The 24,991-nt window shown below is 48.6% G+C and overlaps 3 protein-coding genes across 46 annotated transcripts in view; all 3 read left to right on the forward strand.

Annotated features, from left to right (window-relative positions):
- CPEB1 (cytoplasmic polyadenylation element binding protein 1) overlaps positions 1-10,032 on the forward strand; it is a 108,370-nt gene extending 98,338 nt beyond the window's left edge. For 22 of the 36 annotated variants that reach the window (XM_086364413.1, XM_086364397.1, XM_086364390.1 and 19 more), the window contains 7 exons: positions 612-725; positions 1,042-1,131; positions 1,918-2,054; positions 5,086-5,284; positions 6,496-6,590; positions 7,144-7,224; positions 8,578-10,032. In XM_086364413.1, the coding sequence (XP_086220539.1) occupies positions 612-725; positions 1,042-1,131; positions 1,918-2,054; positions 5,086-5,284; positions 6,496-6,590; positions 7,144-7,224; positions 8,578-8,688 (827 nt within the window). In that variant the 3' untranslated portion in view covers positions 8,689-10,032. Of the gene's footprint in view, positions 1-611; positions 726-1,041; positions 1,147-1,917; positions 2,055-5,085; positions 5,285-6,495; positions 6,591-7,143; positions 7,225-8,577 lie in introns of all 36 variants that reach the window. The other 14 variants (XM_086364392.1, XM_086364387.1, XM_086364389.1 and 11 more) reach the window with 1 other exon arrangement.
- Positions 10,033-12,973: 2,941 nt separating this feature from the next.
- Positions 12,974-16,995, forward strand: RPS17 (ribosomal protein S17). The gene is made up of 5 exons (XM_086364421.1): positions 12,974-13,595; positions 13,883-14,034; positions 14,537-14,642; positions 15,524-15,589; positions 16,869-16,995. Exons 1-5 carry the CDS (start codon positions 13,383-13,385, stop codon positions 16,947-16,949), a joined length of 618 nt encoding a protein of 205 aa, XP_086220547.1. The 5' UTR covers positions 12,974-13,382; the 3' UTR covers positions 16,950-16,995.
- Positions 16,996-21,706: 4,711 nt separating this feature from the next.
- Positions 21,707-24,991, forward strand: part of LOC147349601 (uncharacterized) — a 48,847-nt gene continuing 45,562 nt past the window's right edge. For 7 of the 9 annotated variants that reach the window (XR_015150021.1, XR_015150020.1, XR_015150022.1 and 4 more), the window contains exons 1-2: positions 21,805-21,946; positions 23,736-23,796. Coding sequence is in view for 1 of the 9 variants with exons in the window: in XM_086364422.1 (XP_086220548.1) it covers positions 21,872-21,946; positions 23,736-23,796 (136 nt within the window). In the remaining 8 variants the exon portion in view is untranslated. Of the gene's footprint in view, positions 21,947-23,735; positions 23,797-24,991 lie in introns of all 9 variants that reach the window. The other 2 variants (XR_015150019.1, XM_086364422.1) reach the window with 2 other exon arrangements.

Raw genomic sequence — 24,991 nt, forward strand, 5'->3', positions numbered from 1 at the left:
TTTTTCCCCTAACAAATTGAAGGTTTATAGTGACGTGTGTTGTCAGATGGTGGTTAGCATTTTTTAGCCAATAAAATGTTTTTTTGAGACATGATGTGGTCATACACTTAATAGATGATAATATAGTATAAATACAACTTTTATATTCACTGGGAAACCAGAAAGTTTGTATGATCAGCTTTATTGCAATGTTCATTTTATTGTGGTGATTTGGCACAAAACCCTGCAATGCCTCCGAGGTATGCCTATAATTCTAAATTCAAATTAATTGGTATTGTAAGCAGTGACTAGATAAAACTGTCTTCTGGTTAGTGTATCAGTTTTATGTTTGACAATTGCTCAGGTTGTGATCGTTTTCACCCTGCACATGTGGTTTGCCATTCCTCCCAGTTTTAGTAGAGAAACAGAACTGGTGAATCAGGGTTACCATACTGGGCTGACAGGTTTGGAGAGGTGTCCGGTTTCCTGCCTTTCAGAGTAGTCATGAATGTTCTCCCAGCAGCCAGGCTAGGGAACTGTGGCCTGTCTCCTTCCCGAGCAGGTTCACCACAGAGAAGGGCAGTGCCTTTGTGGCTTCTCTGACTCCAGTTTCTCTTTGTCTTCTGCCAAAGCTGTGAATGAAGCCACCTGCACATGGAGTGGTCAGCTCCCTCCCCGGAACTACAAGAACCCCATCTACTCTTGCAAGGTGTTCCTAGGAGGTGTCCCCTGGGACATTACGGAAGGTGAGCTCTGAGTCCTTCTGCTTCAGGTGTTGAAGGTGGCCCTGTGTTTCCAGAGGATGAGACTTGGCCTTGAGGCCAGGCCAGGCCCTGAGCCTCTGCCCGGGCTCAGGGTATGACAGGAACAGCTGTGAGGGGAAAGGAGCCTTCACAGAGCCTGCAGTGCTGCTGCGTCTGGTGCCCACACGTGTCACCGGAGACCTAGGGCCAGTTCAGAGCTGCCTGTCCAGGAGGGCGAGCGACAGTGATGGCCCTGTGCTTGTGCCGTCCTGGGGAGAAAGGTGCCCAAGTGTCTGCCATTGTTTCCATCCCTTTGCAGCTGGATTGGTTAACACCTTCCGTGTTTTCGGCTCTTTGAGTGTGGAGTGGCCTGGTAAGGATGGCAAGCACCCCCGGTGTCCTCCCAAAGGTAATATGCCGAAAGGTAATGCAGACATGGTAGGAGCTTTTTCTCCCTCCCCAGTACCTGATTGCACTGAGGGACGCTGGGATGGCACATGCATGCTGGTAATGTGGTTCGGGCGTTCCAGAGCACAGAGCTCTTGGCACTTCTCCTCACCCAGCACGCCCCTGTGTTCCTTCTGAGCTAACGTTCCACCTGTCCATCCAGACTCACACTGCAGTGGGGGCTGCCTGGAAAAGCCCATGCACACCTCCCTCCAACCTGAACCCCAGTAGTTCCTGTCCTCTCAAAGCGAGGTGTTTGTCTTTCCTGCCCAGTGACGTTGTCGCCTGACCTGATTCTGAGATCCCTCTGGAGTTAGCAGGAATGAGGACCAAGTGTCTGAGTCCTCACTGGTCTGAAATGAGATTCCCTCCCTGTAGAAAGGAGCAGGTGCTATTTTCACGCTGCCCCATCTTCACTGATGAACCAGTGATCAAACTAGGCTTTTAAAGAAGTACCTTCGCCCCCACGCCACAGACCCCATGTCGCTCCTTCGCCCAGGAAAGCCAGGCTTGCCAATGTGAGCATACTTTGTGCTGTGCTGTGAGGAGCTGTGTGGTGATGACGGGACCCTCTGTCCTGCCACACCCACCCTTCCCCCCGTTGGAAGTAGGACACAAATGTGTCTTACCCATATGCCATCTTTCTTGGGGGGAAAAAAAACCAGCAACAACACCCTGCCATAAATCCCCTGCTGAGGACTAGCCCCCCCGAGGGATGTTAATGCACTTTCTCCTTCCTTGGTAATAGGGTATGTGTATCTGGTCTTCGAACTGGAGAAGTCTGTCCGGGCCTTGCTTCAGGCTTGCTCTCATGACCCGCTGAGCCCCGACGGCCTGAGCGAGTACTACTTCAAGATGTCCAGCCGGAGGATGCGCTGCAAGGAGGTGAGCTGGCGCAGAGCCCTTGCTGGATCAGGGGCCTGGCTGTGAGAAGGAGGGCTTCATGGGGAGGTGGGTACGCAGGTGCAGACGCTAATTCCTACTGAGGTGAAAGGGCTGCTCTTCTTGCCCTGCGGTGAGTGTAGCAAACATTCTGATGTATTAAAGCCGCCACTGCCACCTCTGGGCATGAGCGGTTTGTGTGTGCTCCTGCTCATGGAAATCAGACTGTGTCCCAGCTCTCAGTCTCCTTCCTACTCTAGCCAACACTGCCTTCCCAAACCTCTTCTCTTAGAAATGAGATGGACTCTGCTTGGTCTTAACATCTACAGTTGGTTCCTCCTAGTCCTGCCCTCCAGCTGTGCCTGCTGACCTCCCAACCTGGGGTAAATCCCTCTGTAGCCGCCCCCGCCGCCCATGGTGACTTCTGCACTACCATTCAGGGCTTTTTTAGTACGAGGTTCTCTCCGTCTGATTCTCTCTCCCTTTGCATCTCTGCTGTGTCAACCTTGTGTGCGATTAGCATCTTGAATCTCAAGCAAGGAGTCATCCTACCTGGGGCCTCACTGCGTGTTCTTGAACCCTGCCTCAGGATCTCTGTCAGTTTGGTTGGAGCTTGAGAATCTGCACCTTAACCAAATTCCCCAGGTGGTGCTAATGGGTGGTGTTGGAGAACCACTTGTCAAAGTTCTGAACTCAGGAATCGGTGTTAAAACTTTTAAAAATTTGATTCTAGAGTGTGTTTTGTGATATTGGACTAGATAGTCAATATCTCTCAAACTTCATTTCCTCCTTTATAAAATGGAAGATTGAAATGCCTATATTAGTAAAAAGGTCTGCAGTTGCCAGGGCTTACAGGGTTGGAGGATAAACAAGCAAAGCATAGAAGATTTTGAGGACGGTGAGGATGGTAAAGTTGCTGTCTTATGACATTAAAGTGGTAGATTGTTGTTGTTCAGTCGCCCAGTCGTGTCCAACATGCCATTATACGGTTGCCAAAAACCCCATAGAGTTACAGTGGAAAAACAGACACCAAGTGTGAACCCTGATGTAAACCATGGAGTTCGGACAGTGATGTCAGTGTAGGCTCCATGATTGGAACAAATGTACCACTCCGGTGCGGAGCACTGAGAGTCAGAGAGGCTGTGGAGGCAGTGGGTATACAGGAACTCCACACTTTCAGCTCAGTTTTGTTGTGAACCTAAAGCTGCTCTAGAGAGTGAAGTCTGTTGAAATCTGTAGGGTAAGGGGGAAGATGCCTGCTTCATTGAGATGGTCACATTGGCTTAAAATAAGAGATCTACCTTACAGAGCTGACTCTTGGTTTTACAGATGTTTCTTGGTGTTGGTACGCATTTTGTCCTCTGGCTGCCCACAGTGACCCACAGCTTCCCTACTTTCTGTCCGTCCTTGCTGCATGGAGCTCACACAGCTATCACTGCCTTCGCAGTGAGAGGCTACCACAGACCCTCCCCCTCTCCAGTGCCCCTGCAGACGCCTTCCTGCGTCCTGGTCCCATCTCATCACCTGGCAGTGCTGTAGTGTCTCTCTTGGGTGCATGGACTGTAGGCTGCCCTGGTTCTCATCCCTCTCTGACCGTCTTCCTTCCTGTATCTCCTCTCCATAGTAGTAGGTATTTGATGCCCCCTTTTCTTTCCCAGTCAGACAAACTACTCACTTTTGTGGCCCTCCTCTTACCTTCGACCGAGACTCACCTCTCTGTAGGTTCAGGTCCAACTTGAGCCCCACCATCCTGCGGGGCCTTTCTTCAGGATGTCCTGTGATCATGTACTCTGACGTTTAAGGAAGAGACTTCCCTGGTGACTCAGTCAGTAAAGTATCTGCCTGCAATGCAGGAGACCTGGGTTCAATCTCTGGATTGGGAAGATCTCCTGGAGAAGGAAATAGCAACCCACTCCAGTATTCTTGCCTGGAAAATCCCATGGGTGGAGGAGCCTGGTGAGCTACAGTCCGTGGGGTCGCAAAGAGTCGGACACGACTGAGCGACTTCACTTTCACTTTTCACTTTGGAAAGCTTGGTGGCAACCCGGGATGCTATACTTTCCCATGGGAATGGAAAAAACAAGATGGGCTTTTGCATCTTCAGTGAAATCGGCTCCCCATGGTTACCTCGGTCTGCAACCCATCAGTCCTGATTCTTCTCTTTCCCCACAATGCCCAGGTGGTCTGCATTCTGCAGATTTTCCTCTAGAAGAATATTCTTGGTCGTGGCCTGTTCTGTGCCCAGCTTCCCCAGCCTTCTCCCGGTCTTCATCACCTGTCCTCTGTACTACTGTTTTGCCTCCTTGCTGGTTTTCTGCCTCAAATCTCTTCTACTTTGAGACCTTTTTTTTTTAAAAAAAAAAAAAACTTCACAGATTAATCTTCCAAGAACACTTACTGATCATCTGTCAACCCTCTGGAGCCTCCTGCCTGCTTTGCCAGCCAGATTCTGTTCTAGGCTCAAGGGGTTTGGAGGCAGAGGGCACAGTCTGCTCCTGCCCTGGTGTCTTTCTGCTCTGCTGAACCACAGTGACCTCCTGTATATGACTGTGACCCTGCGTCTCTCCGGCTATCCCACTGCTCCTGTCCAAGCCCTCTGATACACATGTTGGACCAGTAAGCGTTCCTCACAGATACCTTAAGGGTCCCCACCCTCTGTCCTTCAAGCTCCTGTCCTGTCGTTCCTCTGCGAGCCCTTCCTGTCCAGGGACTCTGGACCATGCTGTGTGTTCATCAGTGACCACGGTCCTTTGTTGGAACCCCACTGTTGAAGGTTGTGACAGAGAACCAGGATCCTGGGTGTGATGGTTCGGGACAGTTCTTTCTCTTCAGAATGAGTGGCTACTGTTCGACCATTTGTTGTCTTTGCACCACTTTGGACTCACGGCCTCAGTGAGATTCAGGTCTCGCTGTGCTGGGGTTGAGGGTGCCTGGGACGGTGTGGGGCTGAGCCTCGTCTGCGGCGCACGCCTCCTGCTGCGGGAGCCCCACCGTGGCTCCCCGCCGGGACTGACACACCTGTGGGTGCTTTCAGGTGCAGGTGATCCCCTGGGTCCTGGCCGACAGCAACTTTGTGCAGAGTCCCTCCCAGAGGCTTGACCCCAGCAGGACGGTGTTCGTGGGTGCGCTGCACGGGATGCTCAACGCCGAGGCCCTGGCCGCCATTCTCAACGACCTATTTGGTGGTGTAGTGTATGCTGGGATTGACACAGATAAGCACAAGTATCCCATTGGTGAGTGTCCCACTTCTGTGTGGGACAGCTGGGCGGCCCCCAGGGTGTAGACCAAGATTGTGACACTCTCCTATGGGAGTGGAGGCGAGGCCTGACCTAGGCCTGCTCATCAGCATATACCAGCAATCTAGCATCTTTTTCTAGGTATGCCACCAGTACTGACCTCTCTATACCCACTCCTCTCCCCCCACCTCCCTTGAAGGGGAAGAAAGTTGATAGGAGCCCTATAGGAGGTGATAGGAGGTGAAAACAAAACAGGAACACTGGTTTGAAGGTCAGCATTCACAGCCAAACCATTCTAAGACAGACAACAGGTAATACTTTATTAAAAGGCTGGGGCTTTCCTGAACTTGCCTGGTTTCCTCTATTAAGAGGCCTTGAAAAGTGGTCTTGTCCAGGGTCAGAGACCAAGCCAGGCTGAGGCAGGACTCAGGGTGACCCAGGCAGTAGAGTGTGGTCACAGCTCATGCTGTCCTAGCGGAGGGGAGTCTGGGGGCCTGACCACTGAGAAAGGTCAGGTTCCCAGTGGTGACAGAATCGTCTCAGTGCTGGGGCTTGGAGGTGGAACAGAACCTGGCCTTCCTGATCAACATGCTCCCCCTGCCCTCATGCACCATCTGCCCACCCACAGCGTGTCTGGGCAGGAAGGAGTGTTGTGTGCTCATCGCAGCGGAACTGCACACTGAGGGTGGGGACCTCAGAGCCCATAGGGTAGAGGTGGTGCTGGGCAGGGGGTGCTGCTTCTGACTCCCCTGCCTGGCCTGCCTTCAGCTGTGCTCTGCCTGTGTCTGGCTTTCTGCTCTGACCTGGAATAACCACGCCTGTGGGTTTGCCCACACAAAGGAGTCTCTTTCCTCCCCCGAGGGGCCACTCCTGAGGGGCTGTGCCACCGTGGTCTGCAGTTGCAGTCTGACAGGTGCCACCAGCTGAACGTGACTCCGAGGGCTTGAAACATGCTAGTGCCACCTGTTGAAATGATGATATGTTGGGTTAAAGAAAAAATATTACTGAAATTAATTCTCCTGCATTCTTTTCATTCATTCCACTACATTCCTTAGAGGTGGCTACTGGGAATCGGTAAAGTCACACGAGTAGCCCGCGTTTATGTTTCTGTTGGGCAGCGCCGTGCTGATCTAGGAGCAGGCTTTCCTGAGTGTTGACACGTGGCCTTTGGGAGACGGGCTCGAGGGTGAGTTTCCCGTCTTCCGTAGGCTCTGGTCGTGTGACTTTCAACAACCAGCGCAGTTACCTGAAAGCAGTCAGTGCTGCTTTTGTGGAGATCAAGACCACCAAGTTCACCAAGAAGGTGAGTGGGCTGGTCTGTACCCTCCTCTGGGCCATCTGAGAGGTCTGGGCAGCCACCACTCAGGGCCGGCCCAAGACGAGAGCTGTGCCATGCTGGCTATGAGCCAGGCTTCCACTGATGCACCCGAGGGTCAGGGTTGAAGGTGGGCCTGGTCTTGGTTGATGAGAGGGGATGGGAGCCTCAGCATGGGGTCACCTTCCCTCACTGTGGTCCTTGACCAGCACAGCGAGCTAAGCTGACTTCCATCCTAACCTGCATCCTCCGAGTGCTTGCTTTTTGCTGAGTGAGTGCGTTGCGGGTCAGGTTTGCCGAGAAGGCCAGGCAGTAACGTGTGGGGTTGCCATGCTGTGCACAGCCAGCCTGGAAGCTGCTGCAGTGATCTTGTCTCTCTCGAGGATCTCTGGGTCCTCTGCCCTAGTTCTTTCTGGGCCCCTTAAAATAGGAACCACCTTGTGTTCATATAGATGACCCATACCCACCCTTCTCTTATGGCCCCTCTGGGCTCCCCGTGAGAAGCAGCCCCTTAGTGATCCTGCTCTGCCTTTGTCTGCAGGTTCAGATCGACCCTTACCTGGAAGACTCTGTGTGTCATATCTGCAGCTCCCAGCCTGGCCCATTCTTCTGTCGGGATCAGGTGAGTCCCCTGGGCACTTGAGAAGTTTACAGAACCCTTGCTCTCAGTTAAACGTTGTCACCTCACGTTCATCACGTGGAACTCGGAGGTCTCAGGCTCCTCCTGGTTTTCCTAGAGCACAGCAGAAGCAGCAGTGATGCTTGACCCTGAACTGCGGGAAAGCCCGTGGAGCTGAGTCTTGGTGCTGTGGCCTCCCTGTCCTGGGGGTGCTGTGCAGTGGGGCACTGCTGCTCATGGGTGGTTTTGAGGATGACAGAGACCCGGGCAGGTGTGGTCAGCACTACCTGTGAGCCAGGCAGGTCCTGCTGTTGTAGCTCTAAGCCCTTTAGGTTGATTCTTCTTAGGCAAGGAATCCGTCTCTGTTGACTTCTGAATCTCTGGGCTGTTTCGGTGCTGCTACCTGGTTTGTACCCAGTTGTCAGAAGCAGGCAGAAAGCAGCACGGCAGCTTTGTCGCATGCTTCTGGGTGGAGCACAGATCTGGATGTGTTGGACGGAGCATCTCGTCCTCTGTGGTGTGTCTGTGCTCATCACTTGAGGATCTGTGTCAGTGCACAGTCTGATTCAGCAGGTTTGGAGCATGGCCTGAGTCTCGCGTTTGTGACCAGTCTCCAAGTGGTGCCTGTGCTGCTGGTGACAGGAGAAGTCAGGGACCTGGGCAGACGCAGCACTGTGTGTGCACTTGGAGTTAGTTTTGCAGTGGTGCTGTCGCTCAGGTTTGGAGTCTGAGTAGATGGTAGTTAAACTGAGGCTGCAAGAGGAGGATGTGAAGTAAGTGTGGGTTGCTGGGGAGAGCTTGAGATCACGTGTGGGTCTGATCAGCCTCTTCTCACAGGCTTGTGTGTGTCAGTGTGTTTCACAGATGGTCCCCATTTTCAGATATCTGGAAGTTAGTGGCCTGCCTGAGGTTACACAGCCAGCAGGAGTGAGGGGCTGGGGCTGAGGTGTTGATCTACATGCACAGTCACCTCTCCTCACTGAGTGTGACGCTGAAGCCATGCTGCCTGGCCTTAGGGCCTGGAGTCACTGTCTTTGAACGCTCTCCCGTGATGTATGTGGCCATGTGACACAAGTGCTCCACAGGAGGTAGGATGGGCAGGGACTGGAAGAGCAGCTGGGTGCTCAGAACCGAGGAGGGGAGCTGGCATGGCCGCTATACACCAGGAGCCCAGCGTGCGCAGTTAATTCCAGGTACCCGTGTTGGGGACAAGAGGAGTCACTGGGGCCAGCTCTTGTGACCCCGCAGAGGCCATCAGGAATGCCCACGCCCTCCTGGTCAGAGCAGACAGCGCACGCAGCCGCCCCCCTGGCTGGTCTGACGCAGGCCTGGCTCCTCTCCTCTCTCCCCTCGCAGGTGTGCTTCAAGTACTTCTGCCGGAGCTGCTGGCACTGGCGGCACAGCATGGAGGGCCTGCGTCACCACAGCCCCCTGATGCGGAACCAGAAGAACCGCGACTCCAGCTAGAGGGGCCTGTGCACCCAGGGCCGGCCGCCTCTGCTGCGGCCCACCTGCCACCGGCGACCAGGGAGCTGGCTTCCCGAGGACAAGGGAAATCGTAGTCACCTTTGCACTTGCTGAATCTGTCTTTGTTTCTGCACTAATTAATGCACAATGAGTTTTGTCGGGTTTTGTTTTCAGAGGGTGTGCCAGGGCAAGGACCCTCTGGCTCGCCCTCCAAGCGACTCTGTAGTTTTCCCAGATTTTAGTTCCTCATTTTGCCGATGAAAAGCAAAAAAAAAAAAAAAAAAGAACTACGTGTCCAGAAGGTATTGACACGACGCCTACATCTAGGTTTATTTATTAAAAGCGCTTTTTTACATTCCTTGCAATACTGATGGTGATGATGTGCAGGTCTCATTGGTTTCATTCTTGCAGTTGCCATACAGTGCCTTTCCATTTATTTAACCCCCACCTGAACGGCATAAACTGAGTGTTCAGCTGGTGTTTTTTACTGTAAACAACAAGGAGACTTTGCTCTTCATTTAAACCAAAATCATATTTCATATTTTACGCTCGAGGGTTTTTACCGGTTCCTTTTTACACTCCTTAAAACAGTTTTTAAGTCGTTTGGAACAAGAGATTTTTTTTCTTTCCTGGCAGCTTTTAACATTATAGCAAATTTGTGTCTGGGGGACTGCTGGTCACTGTTTCTCACAGTTGCAAATCAAGGCATTTGCAACCAAGAAAAAAATTTTTTTTGGATTTGAAACTGGACTGGATGAATGATGTTTGAGCGGCTGCTGTATATAGTTTTAAAATGGTTTATTGCACCTTCTTAAGTTGCACTTATGTGGGGGGGGAGGGTTGATAGAAGTTTTTAATCACAAAGTCACAGGACTTTTTTCTTTTGTAACTGAGCTAAAAAAAAGGGCTGCTTTCTGGTGGGGGCAGATGAAGGCTCACAGGAGCCCTTTCTCTCAGAGGGGACAAGTACCCTACCCTGATTTCCTTCGTTTGAGAAGCGTATGAAGCAACAGTTGCGGTCGACTGAAATGCTACTGGAATTTGAAAACTTGACTTTTTCTTTCTTCTTTCCTTTCTTTTTTTTAAAAAAAAAAAAAAACAAAACGACTTGCCCCTCTTTGGGAAGCTGTGTGCCAAAGAACCAGTGTCATAATGCCCCTCCTCCCTCCTGCTGAGCTGACGTTGCATTGTTGCATATCCCAGCTACTCTGTGGGTTTCGTGAAGCTGTGTGTGAAGTCTCTACCTCATTGTAGTATATGCAGGCAAGACTGCACTCTCCTACAGGTGTGTGGAGTAAGCTGTGGTGTAGTTTTTTTGGCACATAATAAACACGTTGCAGCAGAGTTCCGGTTCTGTCTCTGTGTCTGAGGTGGGGGAATGGGAACAGTGAGACACTTAGGATTTCAGAGTAAAGACGCACATTTCCTTGCATCTTCTGTAATGGACAGGATTCCTGCCCAGGTTAATGGAGGGGCCATGTGGGGACCTGCCCCTTTAAGTCATTCTGGTTCACTTCGTGCACCTTGAAGGTACCTTTCTGGTAAGTGGGTACCTCTGGTCCAGGTATGTAAAAAGGCCACACAAATAAACTTTCTCGGGCTCCTCTTGGGCTTTCCAGGTGGCGGTAGTGGTAAAGAACCCGCCTGAGGTTCTAATGCAGGAGGCAGAAGAGAACGTGGGTTTGATCCCTGGATCGGGAAGATCCCCTGGAAGAAGGCATGGTGACCCACTCCAGCATTCTTGCCTGGAAAATCCCAGGAACAGGGGAGCCTGTCAGGCTATAGTCCATGGGGTTGTGAAGACTAAGAGCCGAGTGACTTAGCAGGCAGCAGGCAGGGGGCTCCTCTTCTCATCATCCTAGACCGGCCTTGGAGGGACCAGAGGCTAGCTCCTTGGGAGTCGGCACAGGCCACTTGTTCTCAGCTCCTCCTCTACGCCTCAGAGCTTTCTTCTTCTTGGGAGGCTTCCTGTCTATTGGAGTCATCTGTGCTGACCCAGTTCTTTACTGAACGGGAGTAAATTTTTGCTATTCGGGACTATCACTTGGACTCTTACCTCACAGGCTTCCAGGATTTATTTAATCCTGGTCTACTGATGATTTTTTCAGGTAGGTTGTGCCTGGGCCTGGCTGCTGGAGCAATTTCTGGAAGATTCCATTTTAATCATTAGTGGAGGGAGCTCTGTGTGCTGAAGCATCCCTTCCGTGAAGAGATGCAAGAACTCACTGTTGTCGTGGGTGGGGAGTCTGGTCAGCCAAGGTGCAGCTGGCTGCAGCCTAATTTGAAGTTTGCTGGTAAACTCCTGCAGCTCTCTCGGGGCAGGGGCTCTGACACGCCCTTTTGGTGTCCTGTCCTGTTCAGAGTCATCTCTTTTCCCCGTTTGTCTCATTCTGGTCCACATGCTGCTTTTATTTCAGGGCACGAGCTGCTTCTCCTTCAGCCTTCCATTCTCAGTTTAGAGGGACTGACTGGACTGTCCAGGAATTGAGGGATGAGGCACACAGCCTGGTGCCCCTAACCTCATCCAACCTGGGCAGCCCAGCCCTTCCTTAAGTCAGGTGAGGGCCTGGAACCCACTTCAGCAGAGATGGAGAGAAGGAGCAGTACTCCTGAGGCTGTTGGGGGTGCCAGCGTAGCAAGGAGCCAGTGCTGTTGGCTTCAGAAGGACTACGTTTGAGGATGGGTAAGACAGGAACAGCCTGAAGACAGCAGTGGTGGTTGGAGAAGGCGCCTCAGTTGGAGGCACTGCAGGTGAACTGGGCCCTGCCGGTAAATATTTGAGAACGAACTTTGTGCTAGGCGCTGTTCAACGCAAAACACTGCTGACAACAGAATTCATCCCTAGCTTAGCTGAGACAAGTCACTGACACATGCTAAGAAATGCTAGAGCAACATTAAAAGGATAGCAGTGCTGGATCATCGAAAAAGCAAGAGAGTTTCAGAAAAACATCTATTTCTACTTTATTGACTATGCCAAAGCCTTTGACTGTGTGGATCACAATAAACTGTGAAAAATTCTGAAGGAGATGGGAATACCAGACTACCTGACCTGCCTCTTGAGAAACCTGTATGCAGGTCAGGAAGCAACAGTTAGAACTGGACATAGAACAACAGACTGGTTCCAAATAGGAAAAGGAGTATGTCAAGGCTGTATATTGTCACCCTGCTTATTTAACTTACATGCAGAGTACATCATAAATGCTGGGCTGGGGGAAGCACAAGCTGGAATCAAGATTGCCGGGAGAAATATCAATAACCTCAGATATGCAGATGACACCACCCTTACGGCTGAAAGTGAAGAACTAAAGAGCCTCTTGATGAAAGAGGAGAGTGCAAAAGTTGGCTTAAAGCTCAACATTGAGAAAACTAAGATGGCATCCAGTCCCATCATTTCATGGCAAATAGATGGGGAAACAGTGACTGACTTTATTGTTTAGGGCTCCAAAATCACTGCAGATGGTGATTGCAGCCATGAAATTAAAAGATGCTTACTCTTTGGAAGGAAAGTTATGACCAACCTAGGCAGCATATGGACATTACTTTGTCAACAAAGGTCCATCTAGTCAAGGCTATGGTTTTTCCAGTAGTCATGTATGGATGTGAGAGTTGGACTATAGGGAAAGCTGAGCACTGAAGAATTGGAAGAATTGATGCTTTTGAACTGTGGTGTTGGAGAAGACTCTTGAGAGTCCCTGGGACTTCAAGGAGATCCAACCAGTCTATCCTAAAAGAGGTCAGTCCTGGGTGTTCATTGGAAGGACTGATGTTGAAGCTGAAACTCCAGTACTTTGGCCACCTGATGTGAAGAGCTGACTCACTTGAAAGGACCCTGATGCTGGAAAAGATTGAGGGCAGGAGAAGGGGATGACAGGATGAGATGGTTGGATGGCATCATCAACTCAATGGACATGGGTTTGGGTAGACTCCAGCAGTTGGTGATGGACAGGGAGGCCTGGCATGCTGTGGTTCATGGGGTCACAAAAAGTCGGACACGACTGAGCAACTGAACTGAAGTGCTAAGAGAAAAGTTATAAAAGGATAACAGTGCTACTTAATATATAAATTGGAGGAAAAGTCCCTTTGATGAGGTGACATTTGAGCAAAGATTCGGAAATGAGATAATCATTTCCTAGTTGTACTTGTGTCTCTGACCTTGGTGGGGACCTGGTGTGCGAGGCCATCCCCTACCTTCTCACTTTTCCGTACTTCCACGGGCTGCCGCTGTCCACCCCACCCCACCCCGCCCCGCCCCAACACACAAACACCGCCCCTGGCATGTGTGGAAGAGATGCACCTCTCCTCCAAGCCCTTGGGCGATCCAGTCTCTGTAGAGTTCATTTTCTCAGTCGTGTCCGACTCTGCGACTCCATGGACTGCAGCACGCCAGGCTTCGCTGTCCATCACCAACTCCTGGAGCTTACTCAAACTCATGTCCATCGAGTCAGTGATGCCATCCAACTATCTCATCCTCTGTCGTCCCTTTCTCCCACCTGCAATCTTTCGCAGCATCAGGGTCTTTTCCAATGAGTCAGTTCTTCGCATCAGGTGGCCAACAAAGTATTGGAGTTTCAGCGTCAGTCCTTCCAATGAGTACTCAGGACCGATGTAGAAGCAGTAGAAACCACTGTAGAAGGCTTTCAGACACCAGCCTAAGACGACCATAGGCGGGGCGGAGCGGAGGAGCTTTGCCCATCATGGGGCAGATCAATAGCTCATTTCGCCCACTGGATGCAGACGGGCCGTCCACATTTCCGTTCTATTTTGCCTCCGCCCCGCTAGGGGTCGCTGTGGTGCGCTGGAGTAGGCTCAGCGCGTCCCAGGCTAGGCGGAAGCGGCTTTCTGGCCTGCGCTTTATAGGTCTCTCTTGTGCTTCCTGTTTCCTCTTTTACCAAGGACCCGCCAACATGGTAGGTGTTTTGGCTCCAAGTTGGTGCCCAGTAGAATCGTCCTCCATCCGCCGTTTCCCTCAGCTCCCAGCCCGTAAGGAGGCGCGCACTGCCCTGTGAGGCTGAAGCCTTCTTACGTTGCTGGTTTCCGCGTTGACCCCGCGCTCCACCACTGCCCGGCCGGGCCTTTACTGTACCGGGCTCAGCCCCAGCCCACGAACCCATCTCGGGTCAGGGTGTGACGCCGCGCTGTTTCCTGGAGCGGGGTGGTCCTGGCTCGCGAGTGACCCTATTTTCTCCACCCGCAGGGCCGCGTTCGCACCAAAACGGTAAAGAAAGCGGCCCGGGTCATCATTGAGAAGTACTACACGCGCCTGGGCAATGACTTCCACACCAACAAGCGTGTGTGCGAGGAAATCGCCATTATTCCCAGCAAGAAGCTTCGCAATAAGATCGCAGGGTGAGTCGAGTCTGCGTTCGGCTTCCAAGGCCTCCGTGGCCCCCGGGTGGGTCCTGGGAGCTGTGCGTCGGTGGGGTTTCTTGGTGAAGTTGTCTTGTGTTCACGTTGCATTGATACTTGGTTGTTTGACAGCAATGGCGCTTGGACGAAGTTAGCCCCAGTCGATCTCTGGAAGAGAATATTTAAAGACCTACTTGATTTATTGCTGTATTGCGTAAATTGGAGCTCGAAGGAAAGCAGATGAGGGTTGGGAGGGATCGCGAAAGTTTTTTGGAGTATTTGGTGGTTTTACAAATGAACATGAATACAGAGGACAGGCATGCCTGGTTAAGCGGAGCTGCGTGTAGAGGTTCTGTTTATGTAGAAGATTCTTAGAGCCAGGACTCCCAAGATGATGATGACTCTCCCTTCTCACTGCGGGAAAAGAACTGAAGCTCCTACGTGCACATCCAGACGTGCTGTGTACCGTGGGGACCAATGTGTGTTCTTGGGCGCTTTGTAGCTACGTCACACATCTGATGAAGCGGATTCAAAGAGGCCCGGTGAGAGGTATCTCCATCAAGCTGCAGGAGGAGGAGAGAGAGAGGAGAGACAATTACGTGCCTGAGGTAAACTTTCTGGGGCTTACTCTGGACCTCTGGTTCATCTTGAAAGATAAAAGCAGGTCCCTGAGAACCGTTTCAGGTACTTGGTTTCCAGGGGCACCTCAGCTGCATCTCCATAGACCACCCCCCCTAGCCCCACCCCCGCTCCTTAAGCAGCTGAGCTGTGCTTAGTGGCTCAGTCGCCTTGGACTCTTTGAGACCCCTTGGGCTGTAGCCCACCACGCTACTCTGTCCATGGGATTCTCCAGGCAAGAATAGTGGAGTGGGTTGCCATACACTTCTACAGGGGATCTTCCCGACCCAGGAGTGGAACCTAGGTCTCCCACATTGCAGGCGGAATTCTTTACCACAGTCTTTACCATCTTAGCCACCAGGGAAGCCCATAAGCAGCTGTTGGTGCCGGTAATCTGTTAATACCTGCCTGTATGTTGTGTTCTGCCCTGTTAGGATCATGTAAGTTCTGTACATGAGAACCTTGAATGATTGGTGACTTACCATGTCTTCTGGCTTTTTTTTTTTGCTTTGGCATAATATTTCTGGAGTACAGCTATAAACCCAGTCTTAAGGTTTTTTAAGTACTGAATTTGTGGGATACTATTCGATCCCTGGGTCAGGAAGATCCCCTGGAGAAGGAAATGGCAACCCACTCCAGTATTCTTGCTTGGGAAATCCCATGGATGCAGGAGCCTGGTGGCCTACAGTCCATGGGGTTCCAAAGAGTTGGACACAACTGAGCGACTTCACTTTCACTTTCTATTGTATCCCCTCTATGCTTCCCCCCTCCCCCAATTTTTCTTTCTCATTTAAGAATCTTGTAGAAAAGGCAGGGAAGGTGAGAGATTTTCTAACTCATTACTATTTGGGGCCTGCCTTGTTTCTCCTAGGTCTCAGCCCTGGATCAGGAAATCATTGAAGTAGATCCTGACACTAAGGAAATGCTGAAGCTCTTGGTGAGTGTTTGATGAATTCCTGAAGTAGGGTTTCCCTGGTCACCAACTATCAGTAGCTCTCTACTATCTGTAATACCACTAGGTAACACTTGTTGAATCTTTAAAATATATCAGGTAATCTCCACATTTTCTATATGTTTTCCTCACTGTATCCCTCGAGGCATCTCCTGTTGTTTACATTTTATAAATGTTGGAGTGGTAATTTCAGGTTAGTGGGCGGCAGAGGTGGGAATCCATCCACACTTGTAACCACTAAGCTAGACTACCTCCAGAGGGGGTTTAGCTGCTTGCTAAAGGTTGAGTTTGCTGTCCACGTGATGATAACTCCCAGATCTAGTGACCGTTGCTCTTCTTGCTCTCCTGTGTCCACATGCTAGCCACTCACATGAGCTCTGGTTTCATTTCTGGTGCTGACAGGGCACTGCTTGAGTGGTTCAGCTGTCTTCAGCACACTGATAAGTGTCTCTTCTGTGATTTATCTTAGTACTTCTGCATTTTGGTGAAAGCATGAGCTTCAAAGTCCAGGAGGCAGTTGATTTCGAGCAACTTCATTTTTCCCTTTTTTATGATGATGAAATGTTTAAGTAATAGCATGAATTCCTGTATACCTACCACCCGGCTTCAGAAAAACATCACCAGTATAGCTAAAGCCTGTTACAGATTATTTTCTCCTGAAATAACCACTATCCTGGAATGTAGCTTTTTATTTTCAACTGTAAAATTGATCTTTGAGCATGAAATGAGGAATTAATTTCTGGTTATGTGGTGGGGCCTTGGTTTCACTGCACTTACATTGAGCCAGCTCAGAGGCAGGCCCTGCCCTTGTCCCACCACTCCTCTTCCTGCTTCACAAATGCTGACTGCATGAGTGATGCATCCTATCTGAGACTGGTCCTGAAAGTGAAGGGGCACTGCGTTAGCCTTAGAGCAGTATTCTCAAAGGGATAGATTTTGCACCCAGGGGACATTTGGCGATGCCTGGTCACAGCTGGGGGTACAAGCAGACTTGTGGGTAAAGGCTGAGGATGCTGTTAAAAGTCTTAGAATGCACAGGACAGCTCCCTTGTGACTGTTGGGTTGTAGGATCCTTCAGATGGAGTCCACCCCCTTGTGAGTTTACTGGTCTGGGGTGGGGAGAAGGCTGTCAATTTTCTGCAGGGTCCCAGCAGTCTGACCCGAGCTGGAGGAGGTTGGTGAAGCGTAGCCTAATGGTGGTGCTGGGACTCTGGACACAGATCTTGCCAGAACAGCCACATTAAGCCCGTTTTTATCATTACAGGACTTTGGCAGTTTGTCCAACCTGCAGGTCACTCAGCCTACAGTTGGGATGAACTTCAAAACACCACGTGGAGCCGTTTGAGTCTTTCTGCTGTGCTGTAATATTTTCAATAAACCTCAGACAACAACCTTGCCTGTGTCATCTATGGGGTTGGGTCCTGGTGGAACTAAGGACAGGAATTCTTTCTCCCAGGAGAAGTGTCCTGCAGAGCACCTGTGGGCAGTGCCCATACAGACAGTGTATGTATGAGAAGGCCTGGTCCTGGCAGGTCCTGCATGCTCACTCTGCTACTGCTAAGTCACTTCAGTCGTGTCTGACTCTGTGTGATCCCATAGACGGCAGCCCCCCAGGCTCCCCCGTCCCTGGGATTCTCCAGGCAAGAACACTGAAGTGGGTTGCCATTTTCTTCTCCAATGCAGGAAAGTGAAAAGTGAAGTCGCTCAGTCGTGTCCGACTCTTAGCGACCCCATTAACTACAGCCTACCAGGCTCCTCCATCCATGGGATTTTCCAGGCAAGAGTACTGGAGTGGGGTGCCATCGCGTGCTCACTCTGGCTTCGGGCAAAAGTCAGGAGATGCTTTTCCCTCTTTAGCCCATGTGTCCTGTGTGTTTGAGCTCAGCCCCTCCTGGGTACATGCAGTTTGGGTTAGTGAACCTTCTTGTCTTGAAAAGGTAATGTTCCTCATATGTATGAGGGTTGGGTTTTCTGGGGATGGGAGATAGAATACATGTGGAGCACAGGAGACTTGAGTGTGAATGGATGTGTGTGTGGAAGGATCAGTGAGACCATGGGATGTGTCAGGTTAAGGGAGGCAGAGCTTGCTAGGTGGATCCTGGGAGATGGTTCTGAGCTTAGGGATCCTGCTGAGGTAGTGGGTCCAACTGTGTGGTGGAGAATGCTAGGTTGGGCTGGTCCTTGCTCACAAGTAGCTGGAGGAGCAGTTGGAGCACTCTGATCCTGGGAAACATTCTGAAAACATCTACTGTAAATACACAAAGTCATAACACCTGATATAATTTCTAACTTGAAATGTTGCAAGAATATAGTATAAAGAACTTTTAAATACTCTTTCCAGAGCTCTCAGTTCACATTTTCTCCCAATTGCTTTATATATTGTCTTTATATACACATCTTTTTTCTGATCATTGGGATTAAGTTATAGATGTGCCGTTTTGTTTGAAATATCTTGTCAGTTTCCTAAGAACAAGGACATTCTTTTAACAGCCATAGATGAATGATCGTAATCAGGAAATCCACATGGATATGATAACTGCTACCTAACCCATCAATTGTGTCCGACCCCATGGACTGCAGCATGCCAGGCTTCCTTCACCATCACCAACTCCCAGATCCTGTTCAAACTCATGTCCATCGAGTCAGTGATGCCATCCAGTCATCTCATCCTCTGTCATCCCCTTCTGCCTTCAGTCTTGCCCAGCATCAGGGTGTTTTCCAGTGAGTCATTTCTTTGCATCAGATGGCCAAAGTACTGGAGCTTCAGCATCAGTCCTTCCAATGAATATTCAGGACTGGTTTCCTTTAGGATGGACTGGTTTGATCTTGCAGTCCAAGGGACTCTCAAGAGTCTTGAACACCACAGTTCAAAAGCAATTCTTTGGCGCTCAGCTTTCTTTATAGTCCAACTCTCGCATCCATACATGACTACTGGAAAAACCATAGCTTTGACCAGGCAAACCTTTGTCGGCAAAGTAATGTCTCTGCTTTTTAATATGCTGTCTAGGTTGGTCATAGCTTTTCTTCGAAGGAGCAAGCATCTTTATGGCTGCAGTCACCATCTGCAGTGATTTTGGAGCCCAAGAAAATAAAGTATGTCACTTTCCATTGTTTCCCCATCTATTTGCCATGAAGTGATGGGACTGATGCCATGATCTTAGTTTTTTGTATGTTGAGTTTTAAGCCAGCTTTTTCACTCTCCTCTTTTGCTTTCATCAAGAAGTTCCTCAGTTCCTCTTCACTTTCTGCCATAAGGGTGGTGGTATCTGCATATCTGAGGTTATTGATATTTCTCCCAGCAATCTTGATTCCAGCTTGTGCTTCATCCAGCTGGGCATTTCACATGATGTACTCTACATACAAGCTAAATAAGCAGGGTGATGATGTCCAGCCTTGACGTATTCCATTCCCAATTTTGAAAGAGTCTATTCCATGTCCAGGTGAGTGCAACTGTGTGGTAGTTTGAGCATTCTTTGGTATTGCCTTTCTTTGGGATTGGAATGAAAACTGACCTTTTCCAGTCCTGTGGCCACTGCTGCGTTTTCCAAATTTCCTCGGATATTGAGTGCAGCACTTTAGCTGCACTCAATCTCACACGCTAGCAAAGTAAGGCTCAAAATTCTCCAAGTGAGGCTTCAACAGTATGTGAACCAAGAACTTCCAGATGTTCAAGATGAATTTAGAAAAGGCAGAGGCACCAGATCAAATTGCATATTGAGTGCAGCATCATCTTTTAGGACTTGAAATAACTCAGCTGGAATTCCATCACCTCCAGTAGCTTTGTTTGTAGTGATGCTTCCTAAGACCCACTTGACTTCAGACTCCAGGATGTCTGGCTGTAGGTGAGTGATCACACCATTGTATTGTGGTTATCTGTGTCATGAAGATATTTTTTGTACAGTTCTTCCATGTATTCTTGCCACCTCTTAATATCTTCTGCTTCTGTTAGGTCCATACTGTTTCTGTCCTTTATTGTGCCCATCTTTCCATGAAATGTTCCCTTGGTATCTCTAATTTTCTTGAAGAGATCGCAAGTCTTTCCCGTTCTATTGTTTTCCTCTATTTCCTTGCATTGATCACCGAGGAAGGCTTTCTTATCTCACCATGCTATTCTTTGGAACTCTGCATTCAGATGGGTATTTCTTTCCTTTTCTCCTTTGCCTTTAGGTTTTCTTCTCTAATCCATAGTCCAATGTAAAATGTTGCCGGTATTCCCAGTAATTTCTTCCAGTTTTCCTGGTTGAGGATCCAACCCAGAATCACTGTATCTACTTTTCATGTTTTTTTCCTTCCATGTCTTTCATGATATTTTTGAAAAGTGTTGGCTGACTCCTTGTAGAATGTCCTTCAATTTCAGTTTGATGTTGTCTTGCACTTAGATTTAATTTAGGGTTTTTTTTTTTTTAATTTTAGAAATACGGGTGGTTTGATTTAAGATTTTTTGACTAGTATGGTGTGGAAGTGACAGGCATTCAGTAGAAACTACTTCAGATAACTGAGTTTTTATCTTTTAACAGGTTAGGATAGTGGTGTAACTTATGACTGGGCAGTGGCAGTGAGCCACAGCTCCCAGTCAGCTTATGTGATCTCAAAGCAACAAATACATTTAACTATTCTGTAGTTATACATTCTATTTCAGTACAGTGTTCAGTACATGAGACATTCAATCACAAATTCGAGTCTGAGTGCAAGCCCATGGACTGCAGCACACCAGGCTCCTCTGTTCCCCACTACCTCCCAGAGTTTGCGCAAATTCATGTCTATTGAGTTGCTTATTCTACCTCTGATCGTCTCATCCTCTGACGCCCCCTCTCCTTTTGCCTTCAGTCTTTCCTAGCCTCAGAGTCTTTTCCAATGAGTAGGCTTTTCTGTATCGGGTGGTCAAAGCATTGGAGCTTCAGCAACAATCCTAGTGACTCTTCATGGTTGATTTCCTTCAGGAGTGATTGGCTTGATCTTTCACATATGAGAGATACCCAGTGCTTTATTACAAAGTGGACTTTGTCTTAGTTGATTTGGCTCAACTGAGGTTAATGTGTTAGGATGTTAAAAACAGCCTCAGGTAGGCTATGATATTCAGCCATGTCTGACTCTGCATCCCCACAGTTTGCCAGGCTCCTCTGTCTATGGGATTTTCCAGGCAAGAATAATGGAGTGGGTTGCCATTCCCTTCTCCAGGAGATCTTCCCTACCTAGAGACTGAACCGGCATCTCCTGCTTCTCCCGCATGGGCAAGAAGATTTATAATGTTCAGTAGGTTGTGAATTAAATATATTTTTGACTTAGGGTATTTTCAGTTTACTATGGGTTTATTGCAACATAACCCCATCCTAAGTCAAGGCACATCTGTATCACAGAAGTGATACTGTGTACTCGATGCATCATACTGAGAGACACAATATCTGTCACAGTTTTAGTGATGTTTACTTTGAGCGCTTGGATTAAGGTGTATTTCTCAAGTTTCTCCGCTGTTAAGTTGTAAGAAGGTGTTTTGAATTTTGTGGTTAAATACCCTGTTCTTCAACTTTTCACTCACTGGTTTTAGCATCTATTGTTATTTTACCTCCATGATTACCTTATATTTATTAGTATTGTACAGTAGGGAAGGAGCTTTCTCTTCTTCACCAAGAACATTTCTTTCCATTTCTTGGTGTGGAGTCGGGCATTCTCAGCAAGTAACTTTGCCTTCTAAATACGGCTATGTGTAAAGAAGCCTTCCCTCTTTTGGTTTCTATATGGGAGAGAAACTAGAGCTAGTTTAAAATGACCAGTGGGTAAGAAAATTAAAATACAAGGCTGCGTGCTGTGGTGTTTGCCGCGCTCCCCCACTAGGAGGCAGTGCCATCGCTGACCCACACCTGCACGCTGGATCGCCTCTAAGGCCCCGTGCTCCAGGTGAATGAGACGAGGGATGGGAAGGGTCGGGGAGGAGCAGGGGCGGCACAGAGAAGCGGTTTCATTCTCCATTAACGTTGAGGAGCTTCTCCTAGGCCTTAGTTCTTGCATCTGTAAAATCAGCCCTGGGCTCGTTAGAACCTCCCGTGGAACTTGTTAAAAGCAGGTGGTGAGGCGCTGCCCCCAGCCAGAGATTGCGCGGCTTCAGGCGTGGTGGGGCGGGGTCGCGGCTCATGTGTGTCCGCTCGAGGTGCCCGTGGGGCTAAGTGTGCTCGCGGGCAGTTGCATCCCCGCTGGGCTGGACGCCGCCGGACTAGCGTCTCTCCGGTGTTGTTTGCGTCTGATAATGTCTGTTGGCATATGGCATGAAATATGATAGACTTCTGCCTTTTGTGTCACCTACTCTGCTGCTTCAAGATTTCAAAGAGTCCCAGGAACGTTTTGAAGGTAATTTTCTTTTTTTCCCCTATATTGTCCTTGTGGGCTGTGCTAAGTCGCTCAGTCGTGTCCGACTCTCTGTGACCCCATGGACTGTAGCCCTCCAGGCTCCTCTGTCCATGGGGATTCTCCAGCCAAGAATACTGGTGTGGGTTGCCATGCCCTTCTCCAGGAGATCTTACCCACCCAGAGATCGAACCCATGTCTCCTGCGGCCCCTGAATTGCAGGCTGATTCTTTACCGCGGAGCCTCCAGGGAGCCCATATTGTCCTTAGTTTTGTTAAAGTACAGTTTTCAACAAAGTGAAATGACTGTCATACAGATATAAAATGAACTTGGTAAGTATTTTTTAAAACCCTAATTTTTAAAAAACCGGTGTTACAGTCAGTTGAAAGGAGAAGTCAGAGACAAATTTGGAGGAAGGGAATGTTGAATTTATAAATGGACACAAGACTGACTTCTTCCACCAGAGGGAAGTCAGCTAAACCTCTAGCCAACAGAATTTATTTACATTTGTCTGTGGAGATCAGCCCTGGGATTTCTTTGGAAGGAATGATGCTAAAGCTGAAACTCCAGTACTTTGGCCACTTCATGCGAAGAGTTGACTCATTGGAAAAGACTCTGATGCTGGGAGGGATTGGGGGCAGGAGGAGAAGGGGACGACAGAGGATGAGATGGCTGGATGGCATCACTGACTCGATGGACGTGAGTCTGAGTGAACTCCGGGAGTTGGTGATGGACAGGGAGGCCTGGTGTGCTGCGATTCATGGGGTCGCATAGAGTCGGACAGGAATGAGCGACTGATTTGATCTGATAGGTAAGAATTATTTGCATTGTCAGGCATCTACAACTTAGAGAGTTGTAAAATAGCTCTAAGACAGAGAAAGATGCAGAGCCTTTCTTTAGAATCTGAATCAAAACCCAGGTTGGGGATGGGAGGGAGGCTGGGGAGGGAGGGGATGTGTATATAATTATAGCCTGATTGGCGTTGTTGTATAGCAACACTTGTAAAAATCAAAAAACAACAAAAATTTTTTTTAAGTTAAAAAAAAGAAAACAGTGGTAAGAGGAGCTCCTCTGGCTGAAGCATGGGAGCTCTGCCAACGTCCTTCCCCCACTTGGCTGACTCACTGCTGTTGAGACAGTGTCTGAGCTCCTAGGTCATTCTGGTCGTCCTGGTTTCTACCATGGGACAACTTGGCCTGAGCTCCATGTCTAACTGAGAATCTGGGTCTCCCTGACAGTGGTCTTTATACTGAAGGTTCTCAGACCTTTTATGGGTTCCCAGGACGCTGTGAAGTAGTCTCTCTGACTGACAGGGGGGAGATAGAGCAACAGTCAGGGTCCTTTACCCGGTCTTTGAACAGAGCAGCTCCACTTCCACCTTTGTGTGTGACGAGGTTGATTTTAATATGCCCCTAAGGAGAAGCTTCCCACTGCCAAAAGTTTCTGAAAAGATAAAGGAAGAAAGACTCCCACCTGAGGGGGGGCCGGGGGGGGGGGGGCGGTCATTGTGTTTAACAATTGAAGCACAAGTTTCGCCTCTACCTGAGGGCAAAATTCATGGAGGTATATCCTATCTCCGTGAATATGTGAATTCATATTTTGTGCATTGCCTATGTCATTAAGATTTTCAGTTTTATTAGTATATAATTGCAGTTTTTCTCTCATAAGTAGGAAAACTCCCTGTTACTGTGAATCATTTTAAATGTTACATTTGGTTTCTAAGTTAAATGTGTCAGGTGTTTGATTATTTTATTGATAGTTTCTGAAGTTTTAACTTTCTTTTTACTTGAAGTTGCCGCTTTTCCTCATTAGACGCTGGAGGAAACAAACAGCCGGATTCAATTGTGAGGAATGTGAGTAAAGCTCGTTTTCTCTTTTTCACCTGCAGGGGTCAGCAAACTGTGCCCAGCTGCCCGTTTGTGAATAAGCCGTGAACTAAAAACGATTTTCACATTTCTAAATGCTTTAAAACAGGGATCCCCAACCTCCAGAATCTAATGCCTGATGTTTTGAGGTGGAGCTGATGTCATAATAATAGCGTGAAAAAATTCCACGAAACCAGTCCCTGGTGCCAGAAAGGTTGGGGACCACTGCTTTAAAACCCAGCAGCAGCAAGAGGAGAATCCTGTGGGCTGTGGAAATTCTGTTAAATTGAAGTCAGTCTACATACAGAATTTCATTGGGACGCAGCCACATTCTTTTGTTTACAAACTGTAGACGGCTGTGTTCCTGATTCAGTGGCTGGATTTCATAGTTGCCACAGAAGACAGTAACGAGGCACTGTGATCACTTCACACTACAGATTGCAGTTACACATTTATAACGCTGCAGTGTTGTGAGGGCCATACTGGTCACCATGTCGTCACGTTTTATTTTTTTTACAAATTGTTAGTGCACACTTTCATTGAAAAAAAGAGAAAAGTGGGCTTTCAATGTTAAGGTATGAGTGGCTCATTCGGTAGGTGGGCAGGGGAAGTGTTATCAGTGCTGAGTTTGTTTTCTCTGCACATGTTTCTTCCAGATAAATTAGCTTATTTAAAACTGTTAGTCTTTGGGTGAGAGTGGTTGTTTAAAGAGCTGAAAACATTGGGAGCAATATGAATAGTCAATTTAAAAAAAAGTAGATAATTCTGAATGGTTTTTCTTGACTCTTGATAAGTCAAAGAATGTTACCAATACTGCTCAGTTATGCAACAGTCTGTGCCAACTTTGAAGAGTCTGAAGAATTAGTCTGTAGAGTAATCTGCATGGAACAGCTACTGGTGAGAATATTTTTAAAGATGATAAATTACTGATTCAATAGGACCTGAAGTGGGAATTGGCTGAGCTAATGTTATAGCTGATGTTGGTAGAAATATGTGCAAAGCAGAAAGGACCTTATTTGGACAGAATTCAAAGCTTGCAGAAATGGAAAGTGTTTAAAACCTGTGCTGTTCATTGCATTACTCATTAATATATATTCTACAGAAAATAAATCTGTCAATTACTGAACCAGTAACTGTTCACAATGAATTTTACTCATAGACTTAATCATCATTTCCATGAATT

This window comes from Bos grunniens, chromosome 21, assembly GCF_055505025.1.
Source record: "Bos grunniens cultivar Pamir isolate PY7600 chromosome 21, Bosgru_T2T1.0, whole genome shotgun sequence".
Taxonomy (NCBI): Eukaryota; Metazoa; Chordata; class Mammalia; order Artiodactyla; family Bovidae; genus Bos; species Bos grunniens.